The sequence below is a fragment of the Harpia harpyja genome, chromosome 1, assembly GCF_026419915.1.
Source record: "Harpia harpyja isolate bHarHar1 chromosome 1, bHarHar1 primary haplotype, whole genome shotgun sequence".
In the NCBI taxonomy this organism is placed as follows: Eukaryota; Metazoa; Chordata; class Aves; order Accipitriformes; family Accipitridae; genus Harpia; species Harpia harpyja.
The window spans coordinates 97143435-97158656 of record NC_068940.1 but is presented as its reverse complement, the minus strand read 5'-3'; the positions used below and the strand labels follow the sequence as shown (position 1 = coordinate 97158656).

At 36.1% G+C, this 15222-nt stretch overlaps 1 protein-coding gene across 2 annotated transcripts in view; it reads left to right on the top strand.

Moving 5' to 3' along the window:
* WDR37 (WD repeat domain 37) overlaps positions 1-15222 on the top strand; it is a 48708-nt gene that overhangs the window by 13021 nt on the left and 20465 nt on the right. For both annotated transcript variants that reach the window (XM_052806350.1, XM_052806340.1), the window contains 6 exons: positions 586-682; positions 3199-3294; positions 3461-3525; positions 8824-8959; positions 10377-10448; positions 12596-12640. In XM_052806350.1, coding sequence (XP_052662310.1) covers positions 586-682; positions 3199-3294; positions 3461-3525; positions 8824-8959; positions 10377-10448; positions 12596-12640 — 511 coding nt within the window. The remainder of the gene's footprint in view (positions 1-585; positions 683-3198; positions 3295-3460; positions 3526-8823; positions 8960-10376; positions 10449-12595; positions 12641-15222) is intronic.

Genomic DNA, 15222 nt, shown 5'->3' with positions numbered 1-15222 from the left:
ATTTGCTTCAAAATACTTTCTGTGAAGAGGAGATGCTTGAATAATATCTGGGGAGGGAGGGATTAGAAATTTCAGTTTCCTTCACACTTAGTTATGGTTAGTGATAAAAGTAGGTAAATGTTAAAAATATGTTTAAAAGGTTAGTTTGTCTCAAGCTTTGGTAATAAGGTGCTTTGTGATGACAACTTCCTAACCTAATGCATAGTCAACTTCTGAATTACTTTGTTAACCAAAGATATTCTTTCTTCTTGAACTGGGAGCACCTTGACATTATATTGTAAATTTTTTCCACCTTTTTTTTTTAATGAGTTGTACATGTGTCTTGGTTTTATAATTTTTTCTCTAGCAAAAGCAAAAAAACCCCACAGGTGATTTGAATTCTCTCCCTTGAAAGAGAAAGAGTATGTAAAATGAAAAATTTTATGATTCACAGAGCTTTTTGTTTCGTGTTCTACACTAGTAGTAGTTTTAATTTCCCCCATTGCTGGGAGATGGAGAGAACTGTTAAAATCAGTTTAAGATTGAAGGGTAACTACATAAGATGTATGTAAAGAAAAATATAAACTCCGATATTTTGCCTCCTAGGATTCTAAACTACCATCTTCTGTCCGGAATACACTTCTTGAACTTTTTGGACAAATAGAGCGGGAGTTTGAAAACCTGTATATTGAAAATTTGGAACGTGAGTATCTATTTTTTTCCAGCAACTTAACGAATTGTTTAGATTTAGGATATAGTAATGCTAATTGAGATGCTTACCTGGGATACTGTAGTGTAATTAGCGTAGTTTTTCTGTGAGAAGTTTAAGAATTGTTTTGAACTTGTAGCCAAAGATGGAGTTTGTACCTTTTCAGAAAAATCACTTTCTTGGCTCTTTGATGCAACTAGTGAGAACTGATGTGTGTCATCCTCCTTGACTCTTAGGCAAAGAAAGTGAAGTGGCTGTCTCCTTGTCAATTGTAGGCTCTGGTATATACCATGTTAATCTGGCAGTAACTCCATTCAGCCATTGAGGTTTGTGGCTTTGTTGTATACTTACAGGCTTAATTTTAATAATGTAATATTAGTAAATAAAATTGGAAAAGTGTCTTACTTGAAAACGTGTAAAGTGTGGTGGTTTTGGATCATAGTACCTTGCATAACCAGCACCTGCAACTGTTCATGAATTTTGAAGTCGAGCACTCAGATAAAAATTCCAGGTGTTATCTGCAAAAAATGTTATTTGTTTAATGACAGTGCAGTCGTATGGTGATGTAAGAGGATCCAAAGTGAGTAACACAGGCAGTCATACAGTAAAGCCTCTACTCAATTTTTCTTGCTGGATTTTGGAAGCTGTGTTGCGTGGCTTGGCTTGTGAATTGTGGAATCTGTCTGACTTGGCTCCAAGTCAAATTTTTTCCATACCTAATCTGTTCCCACAGTTAAACCAAACACTCATGTTAAAAAAATATTATTGTGTGCTTTTTGAAAATGTGCTGGGTTTTTATTCTCTTAAACTCTGAGATTGTGTTGGTTAAAAGCTATCATCAACACCACACATTTTTAGTGACAATTTGCACAGCTGAGTTCTCAGCCTCCTGCTGAGAAGTTGGCTGGTAGCAAGAAAAGTAGGGTTTCCCTCCCCAACCTTCAAAAATGTTTGTCACAAAACAAGTGGTGAATTTGTACCCTCCAGAGTATGATTATTTTCCTTCTGTTCCATTTCTGTTTCTTCTTCATCTTCTTCATCTCACAGTTCTAGTTTGCTCCTGGCCTTTGTCATCTCTTTCCAACCCCCTGACAATTTCTAAATTTTTCTCTTCTGATGCTCAGTCTGTTATTTTTTTGTTCTTGGTCTAATTCCTATGCTAGCGTTGCACTTACTGTATGTAGAGAATCTCAGGTTTTTCCTCTCTGGCTTTTCATATACTCCCTTTCCCTTATTATACCTTATTTCTAGTTTCTTCCTTTTCTTACCCCTTCCAGGCTTCAGTCTTATCCTTTCAGGGAATTCTTGTATCTGCCTGGCTTTTTTGTTTTAGTTATCTGTTACTACAAGCCTGTCTCTTTGTTTGCTTCTCTTTTGTGTTGTCTGTGTTTTATAAAAGTTTAGGTTTATGTGACTTGGAAGACAGGGAAGAGAATCTTGCTTTGCTCATTTCAAGCACTTGGATGTGGTATGGAAGTGTAAACTGACTTTTCCAGTGCTTAGAACTGAGACTTCAGTGATTTTCTTAGAAATGGCAACAATCATACTCCTGATGTGTCACGTTCTCACACATTTCAAAGCCTGGGAGTGAATTACTTTTTTAAAGAAGTCGTAAGAATTTGTGGAAAGACAGGCCTAGACTTATTCTCAAGAACAGGGAAAAACTGCTTGGTTAAAGCCTCTCAATAAGATTTCACCTGAGAACACTTAAAGAGTATCAGCCCAGATTTGGAGAAAAAACTTGTAAGCCACTGAAAATGTTCTTTATAAAATGAAGTTGAGCAACTTTAAACCAGCCCAGCCACTGGAAATCATTTGCAAGTACCTGATTTGTTTTAACTATGCCATCACTCTGTCTTGTGTTGAAATGGCACTGGTGAGAGTTATAAATAATTGACAGAAAAACATATTCTTGTTACAAACACATGCCTTTGTCTGATGTGCAATGAAAATATTTTGATCATATTTAGTGTTTCTAAAACAGTTGAATGTAAAATGTATATGTCATTTTACATTTTTTAATGTATTTCAAAGTATAAAAAAATATAGATTTGCTGCACTAACTTTCTTACTGAAACAGTAGACAGGCATTCAGGGGAGAATACTGTTTCGTGATTAAAAAAATCTTTGTCAAGAAATGACATACTAATTCTGTGGCTAAAATATTTCTGATGCTGCAAGTTTTTCTGTCTTCTGTTGGATTTAATTCAATACAGGTGTGCCATGTATTACATAAAAGCTGTTTTGTTAATCCTTAGCCACATTTATTAGTGAAAGTAACAGTAATTAGAAGCCACCAGTTCCTTGGAATCTGGGTCAAGGTTGATCTCTGGAAAATTCAGCATGAGTCTTGGTTTATGTCTTGGTGAGACCTGCTTTTATAAAATCATAGTTGATCTCTTTTCCTGTCCTTAGCATAAAATAGATTACTTACTAACCATAAAAATTCTTAAATAGTATGTTAATGAAACACAATTTTTTATATTAATGTGAATTTTTGGTTTTGTTAGTACGTAGAGAGATTGATACACTGAATGAGCGTTTAGCAGCTGAAGGACAGACGATTGATGGAGCTGAACTGAGCAAAGGACAACTGAAAACAAAAGGTGAGAGAATCACAAAGAATCCTAAACTAGTATTTTTGAATTCACTTTTTTTGTACTTTGCTGGCCAAAACTTAATCTTATTGAAGGGAATTAATACTAGTTACTTATACAAATAAGCTAACGCTGTATTTGAAATATCTTCCTTTGAATTTATTTGTCTCAACAGCCAGTCATAGTACCAGTCAGCTTTCTCAGAAATTAAAGACAACTTACAAGGCATCTACTAGCAAGGTATGAGACAAATTAAACCTCTACTCATTAATGTGTACTCATGAGACTAACATGGCTGTCTTTAAGTTGTAAATTGTGGTTTCTTTAAGCTGAGTAGTGCCATTCTTTAAGTAAATCTGCCTCATGAGGAACAGTATGTTTATCTTGGATTCATCAATCACCCATTACTTTAACCACACTATATGACATTTTTATAATTGCTCACCTTTTTTAAACAATGAATGTTGGAGGGGAGAGAGTGTGTGCATACATGTGTATGTGGGACTACTCTTTCGTAAAGAGAACTAAAACCTCAATTTCATGAAGGAAATAGAGAACTTAAGTAGTGAATTTCTGAATAAAGATTTGGGTATTGCAGTTGAAATGGGGATTTAAATAGGCATCTATATGTGTACTATTATAGGTTGGGTTTTTTTTTAAAAATTGTTTTTATTTTTTAGCTGTGAGACTAGAATGGTTTGTTTCCTTTATGTTGGAAGCCTTGCAGATTAGTAGCTAGTGATCTTTTTTCGCTTGGTCTCTTAGCACAGTTACCCCTTCTGATATTTTTCATTTTGCACATTTGCATCTGTCTGGTATTTTTGTTTTCCTCTTTCGCTCCCCTTTTTAAATTTTCATAGAGTTTACCTGCTGCTCTTTTTGCCCTGTCTCAGGGTAATTTCATGATACATTATTAAGGGTAAATGAAATGTGAGGAAACCACAGTGGGATCTGGTATGTGAACCAACTATATAAGAAGCTCTGTGGTGACCTGTATTGCAGGCTAATGTCTGGTTATGGAATGACTGTAGCTGTCTTGGAAATACCATGTGTTAAGTAGTCTGAAAATTTGAGAGTAAAAGTAAGAATAGTGTGGTGAAATAGATCTAAGTTACTGTGTTGTATTTGGTCTCCTTTTTATTTTATTGTTTTTCAAACTTTCTTTTTTATTCTTGCCAATCTGATGCATAGAGGTGCCTCTTCTTTTTCTTAAAAGTTAATGTCTTTCAAATTCTTTAATGAGGCCACTTAAATAGAGAGAACATTATTAATAGGGACAATATAGTATTAGTACACCTACTATGTAGTTATGGATTAGTACTTTCTCTGGTGTAGTGGTTTTTTGTTTTGTGGTGTGGTGTTTGGGGTTTTTGGGGTTTTTTTTTGTTTGTTTGTGGGTTGTTTTTTTTTTTTTTTTTTTTTTTTAAGGCTGGTGTTAAATGCTTATCTTCTTTTACTTGCTGGCAATGTAGCGCTCATATTCTTTCCCGGGCAAGGCAGGCGGACCTCGCAACTTCAGCGTGGGAAGCTGGGAAATATGGGGTGGAGACTCCTGGGTAACTGCTTTGCTTCCCGGTGTTCTGATATGCATGCACAGCAAAGTAGTAATGAGTAGTGGAACATGGAGAATTTAATACATTATAGACATTGTACATATCTATTATATCAGTCAATAACCAACAGATGTTTTAATGTGCTGATATATTTCTTTCCACAACTTTGAGTCAGAATTTACTGCAGGGTAGAGAGGAGAGCTGAGGGAAATGGTCAAGTTGAGAGCATCTCTGTTCAGTGTGTTCTCTGAAACCTTTCTGCACTTCATGGGAGTGGCTTTATTTTGGCCACTTCATCCTTCCTACACAGAAGAGTCAAAGCTGTAACCTTTTGTCTCTTGACCCCCAGACAGACTATAGCCAAAAGTCAGGAAAGACTGTAACTAAGTTTCTAGCAAACTATGATCTTTCTGTCTGTATCCTGACTGGATGCAGTTAGACTTCCCTAATACCTTATCTGGGAAAATGACATTTGAAGAGTTTTAAGAGTTCAACAGCTTTGAAATTCCTGCATCTACATTTTTTATGAGCATTGAATGAACAGTGCTGTTCACCAAAAATGGGTTGTGTTCCAAACTCAGGGGGCGAGCGAATTGCAACTTTTCTCTTCAGCCTATCCTTTATACTGTTACTGTATGCCTAATTTAAAACTTGTCAGAAGTCTTTTTTCTTTTTTTTTTTCTTTTTAAAAAATTTTTTCTTTTCTTCCCTGTGGGAAATTAGAACAGACTTAAGTTTTACAAACCAATTGTTTTGTGTAATTGATTACATTTTTCTGATTGCCAACCTATAGAGTTTAGGTTTGTTCTGAAAAGAGCTTCCAATATTTGCTTGTTCTAATGAGAAAGCTGATCCTTGACTGCTTTAATGCTGGTAAAACATGCTAAGACTAAAGCAATCTGTTCATTTTCTTGGGGAAAATGCTGAGGTAAACATGCTTAATTTCATCCTTCATAGAAAATTCCCATACCTGGATACTTTTTATCCCTTAGCTGAGTTAGGAGTCTGAATATTAAGTTGGCAAAACTCATATCAGAAAAGGATGCTTTTAGCAGCAGGGGTTATCTACCAGTGCCCTAATCCTGAAGAGATAGAGTAGATTTAGTGCTTGGTAGTCTAAAAATAATTTTTTGTATATGTTAATGGACAAGATCCTGTAATTTAACTGCAGTTGTTTGTAGATGCAGGAATCGCTATGTGAAATTCACGTTTTGATGTTAACAAGATGGTATTGCTGATGTTAACAGTTCCAGGCTATGACAGTTGTTAAGACATCAGGAAAACATTAACAGTTTATGCAGAGTCCTAAAATAAACTGAAATGATATAACTCGCTCCATCATAAACTAACTTCCAGAATCTCAGATTCTTTTGGCTCAGGAAAAGGACTCTTAAAGGAAGGTATTTCTTCACCCAGCAGTTGAAGGGAATAAAACTTTTTGGAAGATGTAGTTTTTGACTTCACTGCTTAATGTTGGTCCACAGGAAATTCTGTTAGTCACTCACAGTGTAATACTGCTGGCCTGGTCCTGAGTTGACCCAGTTTTCCTTCTTATTTTTAATGTGCCCTGTCTACTGAAGGGACATTTTTACAGGGTGTTTCAATTTGTTTGCCATACAATTGTTTCAACTTGTATTCTGTTTTCAATTGTTTACATGGTAAACAATTGTTTTCATGGTGTTTCAATTTGTGATTTTTGATTGTTTACATGGCAAACAATTGTTTCCTTATTAACAAATCTCTGTATAGAAGGAAGTACATGAAACTATGTGGATTTAAGAAAGAGTACAGACAAAGGTGAAACACACTCAAGATATGATTGCCCACTTATTTGTGTTGCACAGTTGCATGTTATTTAAGTATTTCCTTTCCTTTCTTGGAAAATTGTTTATATATGATTAAGGAACCAGGAAGTAATCCAGACACTATATAGTTTATCCAGTTACTGGTATGTGAAGTGAGGACAGCAAAAAAGAAAGAAAGAAGAAAAAAAAAAGTGTAGAAAAAGTGTGTTTTAAATAAATGTCTATATCTGGATATTTAGTGTTAGATAGTGTTCTTGAACTCTCATCTTCTGTGTGTCTGTTCAAGACCGGTAATACTCCAAAAGAAGTTCTACAGTCTTGACATTAAATGATCAATGAAACCACTGTCCAGCAGTTTTGGAAAATCTGTGCTTTTGGATGAGTAGGAGATAGTTTCTCCTAGAAAACTTTTGCATGAGGATTTGACTCAGCATTAGAAAGACAGAATGGAAGCATAGCTCGAGTGTGGGGTTGAGAGTTGAAAAACTTCAAGTTTGGAATTTGAGCTGAGCACTATATTAGTCCTTAACTGTTTACTTAATTCTGCTGTTCCACTTCTCATACATGACTCCATTTAGTTTAAGGATTACATTCAATGTGAAAGCTGCATCTGTAGGATTGTATTCAAAGCCTATGAAACTCTGCAGTATGGTTGAACTAATAATCTTTACCATTAACCCATTTTCTTTTCAATGCATCCTTAATGATTGTTCCTTCTTCTGCTGCGAAACTGAAATGCGTATTAGCTGTTAATTTGGAATTCAAATAGGGCATTATCATTTAATCATTGGAAAGTTGACATGCTCAGGATTTGGAATGCTCTTGCGGATATTCTGTAACTTTTAAAAACCTTTTTGAAAGTAATTTGCTTTAATGACATACTTAAAAGCCTTCTTTTTTGATACCAAAAACTAATGGGATTTTAACTTCAGTTTATTGCATCTGAAATGTAGACTTAATTAATTTTCTAACTTTTACTAAGCTGTAGATAAATCTTAATGTGATTTGTGTTGAAGCATTTAAAGGTTTTGACTTAACCGGTCAGATAGATACCTGCTCATAATTGCATGCAGAGAAAAACACTGATAAATGGAAGTCGTCTTTTTGTTTCAGTTTTAATAAGGGTTTTCAGATAGTCTTTTTCAAAGAACAGTTATAAGCTTCAAGACTTCGAGGGTAGGGTAAATATAGGGTATTTTTAATAGTGGTTTTGCTTTTTGAAGTCACCTTTGTCCATTCTTGATTTCTGTTGTCTCTGGAAGTGTTCCAGCAAGACAAACTTTTTTTTTTTTTTTTTTTTAAATATTGCACTCCCCTTTATCTGAAAATGTAGAATTTCTGCAATTCGGTTCCTGTCTGTAGATACTGAGTATTTTCAGCCTTCTTGTATTATAGTGCTTTGTTTTACCATTTTTGCAAGACTTTTTCTTCCTTTCATTTGGTATTACTTATGCACATACTAATTTGGATTTAATGAGTCTTCTCTGTTTTCCCGTAGTAGTATTGACTTTGAGGGAACGTGCTTATCAAATGTTTAGATGAGTTTGACATACTTTGGAAAAAAAAAAAAAGCTTTATTACACAAATAAACTGGCATATGCTCTCAGGTTAATGTTTGATTTGATTAGCTTTGTGCAGTTTTGAAGAAAAACAGCAGTAAGTGTTTTAAATGGGAATGTTTCTGGATTTTACTAGAATTACATAGTAAGTACATTTTTTCAAAGATATGCTAGATAGCATGGACTGTCTTTAAATTATTGGATGTACTTGTTTGGAATTAGGCAAGGAAAGTTTTGAGGGGTTTTGTTTGGGTTTTTGTTTGTTTGTTTGTTTGTTTGTTTTTTTAAGTTATAATCCTTTACCCAAACTGAATGGGAAGTGCACGCTGCATTACTCATTACTCCAATGAGGTTGTGTTATTGTACTCCAGAATGGTTTATCTTGCGTTCTGTAAAAAGGGGGCTGTTATTAAAAAAGAAAAAAAAAAAGAAATTAAGAGGTATGTTTGCATCCAAACTCACTTTCCTACCATCAAATGTCAAATTTTTGACAATAGTGAACTGTCAGAACACTGAAGAATCATTATGAAAAAAGTTAGTATCTATTTGTATCTGTGAAGGTAATTACTTAATCTTGAGTCAATGTGGAAAAAAAATATGTTGGTCTCTCTGCTATTTCAGATTGTATCCAGTTTTAAAACTACAACATCAAGGGCAATCTGTCAACTGGTAAAGGAATATGTTGGCCACAGGGATGGTATTTGGGATGTCAGTGTCGCGAAAACTCAACCAGTGGTGTTGGGAACTGCATCTGCTGGTAAAGTTTTGTGTTGCTTGAATCTTTAGAAAATTCTGGTTTAGTCCCTAAGGTATAGCAAAGGTAGATCAAAACCATACTTGAATACTTAGCTCCACAGTGAAAGAGCTGATTTAAAGAAGTTCAGTAGCTGAAAAATTCTCAAATTGGAGTTTTCTTGACATGCATTTAACCTTTAGAAGGTTCAGGCATCCTTGTTGATCCTTCTAAAGTATGTGCCAGTTAACTTCCATGCAGGTCATGCTCTCCTTAGAGTCAGCTCTAGTCTGTTGGATGGCGTAAATGCGTGGGTTGGGGAGCTGGTTGCTTGGAGAGGTGTCTCGCACAGAATGTTATATGGCTGTATATAGAGATCCCCACAGACTTTCTATCATAGTATTGTTTAGCCTTTGTTTTATAGAAGCCGTAGACTTAGTCATAGTTTGCATATTCTTGTATTCTTACAGTGATCTGGCTTTTGCCTAAGGATGTAGGGACAGCTAAAAATCTTAATTTTCAGTTCTTATTACTAGATTCCTTCCTTCCCACTTGAGAGGGAACAGCTACTAATAAATAAGTCACTAAATCTGTTATGATCCAAAAATCAATCTAGAGGCTTGTGTGGTTTTGGAAAATTATTAGGGAAATAAACCATAACCAGTTAGAATTGGTCAGTTTGAAGTGACAGTCTTTTGAAGCTGGAAAAGAATCTGAAGACACTGGACATAAATGTAATGGACTAGAAACCTCTGCTTCATGAACTGAACTGTTATTGTTTTTACGTGCCCACTGAGGGACACATTTTGTCTTTGTGTGGAACGTCTTGTCTTTGTCCTGATTTAACTTGGAAACAGCTATTCCCCAATTCAGCATTAAGGTTCTCCCCACTTAACAAATACTTTTATTTATTTTGGGGTGTGTGGCAGGATAAAGGAGTGGCATTTGGAGTGATTTCATTTTTAAATAAGTTTTCGTAGTGCTCTGCAGTCACCTATATGCATTTGGGACTTCCATGCAGGAAGTAAATAGTCTGTGCATAGAACTGTTGTTTGTAGTGACTGCCTGACTTTTTCACCACTGAATGCTTTCTGTGTTCTTTCTGAATCTCATGATGCACAGTTGGAGCATTATACATAAGTATATAACCAAGTTAGGAAAAATATCAAAAGTAGAATTTGCCTTTCAATACTTACTGCAAATTAATCTGATTGGGACAGCACCTTTACTTTTTTGGGGAGATGTGTATTAAGTTACAATGATAGGAAGCTTTTATGTTTTATATGTAAGGTGGTAGTCAAGAGGATTTGGTCTGTTCTACATTTGAAATCTATTTTGTATGGTATGATCTACATTTGAAGATAACTTGTTTGTTGAATCAGTTAAAAGTGAAAACCATACATTTGTAACAATATTTACAGCTACTTTTTAATCTTTGTAGATCACACTGCTTTGCTGTGGAGCATAGAAACAGGGAAGTGCCTCGTCAAGTATGTAGGGCATGTTGGATCAGGTAAGATAAGGGCATGTTGTGAAAACTGGAAACAGTGTGGGAGGGGCATATGTGTGTTAGACAACTACAAAAAAATTTATTGTGGTTTCACTTGCAGGTTTGCCAACACCATTAACAAGTCAATTGTGAAGTTCCACTAATCTTCATACATAGAATGTTTTGTAACATGATTCTTTCTTGGAGAGGCGTATTAAGACAGTTCTGTAAATGCCAAATGAATTAACAAGTCCATGTAAAGAAATTTACAGGCACAGTTATGACACTCAGAAGTTAAATGTCAGAACTCATTGAGGTCTCATGCATATGCAGAGCAAGAGAAGCTTATATAATTGGAAATTAACTGTTTTGCAAGATCTGTGTTATATTTGGTATACAAAATACAGGTGCTGGGTGAACATCTATTTGCACTTCTTTGTTTAATACATGATCCCATATATAATTTGTTATATATATATATGTGTGTATATATATATATATAAAAATCTTGTTTTGAAGACAGTTAATTCAATACAGGCATTTGTCTTCCTCTATACCAGTATGAATATTTCAGAAACAGTGTTTTTAAACCCCTTCTTGGGTAGAGAGGTGCAGTGCAGTGAGTGTTTTTGATGTTAATCTTAAGTTTTGGTGTCCAATTTGACAAGCACGTGATTAGCCCCCTTTTCTCTCATAATGGCTTACGATACAGCGTTTTATAGACCAAAGGTGGAGAGGTTTTCCATAGCTTTAACTTGTTTTTGAGTGTTGAGCAATTTGAGTGATCATACTTTGGAGTGTAGAGTCATGCACCCAGAAAATGAGGAACACGGTTACTGACCTGGTATGTTTGGTTAAGTAACTAAGCTAGCACATCACAGGAACTTTGTGGCAAAGAAACAAATAGAATTAAGTTCTCCAGAGAGTGGTCAGCTGCTTCCACCATGAGTTCTACTTTTTTTTCCTGCTATATGACTTCTGTCTCCTACAGCACAAAGATAGGAATAGATAGATGCATAGAAACAACCGGTAACACTTTAATTTGTTCGGATATCTCAGGTTGCTTGCTGTGTGGATAGGGTACCGTTAGCCTCCATAAAGTCATATTTAAAAACTCCAATCACTTGCATTTTCATGCCGATAGTGTTGTGTGTTTTTTTTTTTTTTAAATTGCTATTTGGATAACCATGAAAATAATAAAAGCTCTAACCTGTATTTAAACAGGTGTGTGTAAATTAAGTAAAAAAAAAAAAAATTATAGACACTATAATTTATAAACGTTATAGAAATTTATATAAATTATATTAAAAATCATGTGTTTTTCATTTAGTAAAACTTTTCTTCACTTGTTTACGTTTGACAGTTGATTTGAAATGGAGCAAAGTTGTTGGTGCAGCAGTTGGTGCACCATTGAGATAGTTCAGTGTGAACAATTTAAGGAGTATTTTTTTAGACTCGTTACACCGCACTCTCCTGACAACATAAGCAACTATTTTACTTGTATTATGGATGGAAATGATTTCTTGAAGAACTGTTGAAGAGAAGCTTATGGATTTTGCTGATGAAAGTGCTTAGTAATGAAAAGTAATTGAATCTTATGCACTGAAATAAAAAATGAAGAGCTTTGTAGGCTGATAGGATTATCGCAGGACCATTTTAAAACAATTATGTTTTGATTATGTACGGTTGCAGGACTGAAATCTGATTTGTGTTATTTGCATTAGGTTTTTACACATTTGTTCTTGCAATCTTAAGTAATAATCAGAAAGTTGATCGTCATATATAGTAAGTTTTCATTATGTTAGAAATAGTTATGAATACTTAAATTCTCTTTATGGAAGTCCAGAACATTATCTCCTGTCATCTTACACATGAATATCTGAATGTGGTTTTTTTTATCCTCTATAACATGGAACGCTTGTAGTAGATTCAGGAAATAACTTGCTAGAAAATAGGTATTGTTGTATAATCAACTGTAGCTGCTTTCCTTGATACTATGTAAGTTTATGTACTCAAAATACCATTGTGCTTTATCTCACTGAGAGATTGCTATACTACAGAAAATTACTTAAAACTGAAGACTTCTTGATTTTTCTGTGCTTTTAATGATAAAACATTGTGAAATGATTCTTTTAGTATACTAGCTTAAAACTTTACTTTGTTTCACACAGTAAATTCCATAAAGTTTCATCCAACTGAGCAAGTGGCTCTTACAGGTATGTAAAGTTTTTTTCATATGCTGAGTATGTTAATCATGATGGAAAAATAAGTGTCATTTGCTAGCATCTTTTTGGTTGTAGCCCCCCTCCCTACTCCTCTGTCAGTATCCTTCTTGATTGAATTATTTTTATATTTTAAGGCATAACAAATCAGAGCTAGATCTTTCCATCTGTGTTTGTCATATCATTGTCATTTGTGCTTACCTGCTCTGAAACAGACACTTAGAATCATAAATCAGCTGAATGTTCACAAGTCCATGGGGCCAGGTGGGATTCATCCCAGAGTACTGAAGGAGCTAGCGAATGTTATGGTAGGACCTGTCTCAATCACCTACCAAAGATCTTGGGAGTCTGGGGAGGTCCCTGCTGACTGGAAGCTAGCCAATGTTATTCCAATTTACAAGAAGGAAGACCCAGGGAACTACAGACCTGTTAGTCCAACCTCAGTTCCTGGAAAAAATTATGGAGAAGATTATACTGGGTACTGTTGAAAGGCATTTAAACAATAATGTAATCATCAGGCACAGTCAACATAGGCTCACAAAGCGAAAGTCCTGTTTAACTAATTTGATATCCTTCCATGATAAGGGCACCCACCAAGTGGATGAAGGGAAAGGGGTGGATGTAGTTTTTCTGGATTTTAGTAATATTTTGATATTTTTTGATACTGTCCCTCACAGCATCCTTCTGGACAAGTTGTCCAGCTGTGGGATGAACAGGTTCACGGTGCACTGGGCGAAGAACTGGCTGAAGGGCAGAGCTCAAAGGGTTGTAGTACATGGGGCTACATCTGGCTGGCAACCAGTCACCAATGGGTTCCTCAGGGCTTAATTCTAGGGCCAGTTCTGTTCAATATATTGATCGGTAATCTGGATGCAGGAGTCGAATGTGCCATTAGCAAGTTTGCTGATGATACCAAACTGGGAAGTGCTGTTGACTCTTGAGGGACACTATGCCTTGCAGAGGGATCTAGATAGACTGGAGCATTGGGCAGTGATTAATGGGATGAAATTTAACAAGTCCAAATGCTGGACTCTGCACCTAGGACAGTGTAATGCTAGGCACAAGTATAAGTTGGGAGAGGAGTGGCTGGAGAGCAGCCCTGCAGAAAGGGATCTGGGGGTGCTGGTCGACAGCAGGCTCAATATGAGTCAGCAGCGTAACCTGGCAGCCAAGACGGCAAACTGCATCCTGGGGTGCATCAAACACAGCACAACCAGCTGGTCCAAAGAGGTGATTACCAGGCTGTGTTCAGCATCGGTGCAGTGTCACCTCGAGTACTGTGTGCAGTTCTGGCCCCACAATTTAAGAAGGATGTGAAGGTCCTTGAAAACGTTCAGAGGGCAGCAAAGCTGGTGAAAGGGCTGGAAGGAATGTCCTATGAGGAGCGGCTAAGGAGTTTGGGTTTGTCTAGTTTGGAGAAAAGGAGGCTGAGGAGTGACCTCATTGTGCTCTACAGTTTCTTAAGGAGGGGAAGCAGAGAGGGAGGTGCTGAACTCTTCTCCCTGGGATCCAGTGATAGGACACGTGGGAGTGGTTCAAAGCTGTACCAGGGGAGGTTCGGACTGGACATTAGGAAGCATTTCTTTACTGAGAGGGTGGCCAAACACTGGAACAGGCTTCTTAGAGAGGTGCTTGATGCCCCAAGCCTGTCAGTGTTCGAGGCATTTGGACAGTGCCGTTAATAACCTGCTTTAATTTTTGGTCAGCACTGAATTGGTCAGGCAGTTGGACTAGATGATCATTGTCGGTCCCTTCCAACTGAAATATTCTATCCTGCCCCTATCCTATCCTATCCTATTTCTATTCTGTTCTATTCCATTCTTAAGCCTTTTGAAATGCATGATATTTCCAGAAGTAAAGGAGAAGAATATTGTGATATTGAGTGTGCAGAAAAAACAGCTCTAAAATATGACTGTTAGTGTAAAGGTGTTTTCAGGACTAAGGATACCATCAGTGCAGCTTCAGGTTTGAAAACTGTCTAATGTGGCTAATACTATGGTTCATATGCTCCAGCAATTAGGGCACTAGCTTTGGAATTAAAGAGATCTGGATTCAATTTGCTGCTATTAGGCAAGTCATTGTAAAACGAGGATAATTATTACTGAGGTTAAAAATTAAAACACTGCTTCTTTCTGCATCTACAGTGACGACTTTAAAGGAAGGTGGAGAGTAGAATGCCTTCTATCTAGGCTAACAATGATTTAAGTTTGGCTATTTGGATTTTCCTGTTTTCATATGCTAACTGTAGCTATCGTTTCAGTACCATAAGCAATGTTGCTATATAAACGGACTTACAAAAAACCAACCAAACAAAAGCTGCCCATAGCTAGATTTTTGTTCTGCTGTTATTTTTCTGAGAGGTGGTTGTGCAAAGTATTTTCACTGAAAGTTTTCTGCAGACCTGTTCTTCAGTGTCACTTGATTGATTTAGAACTGATTAAAATAAAAAAACTTCCTCCCTGATCCAGAATACTGACCCCAGAAATAATATAAGGTTGACCTTTCTTCTAGCCTTCTAACTTGGTCTATTAGATGAGATACTTTTCCTAGTGCTTTCATGTACATTGCATTCGCCA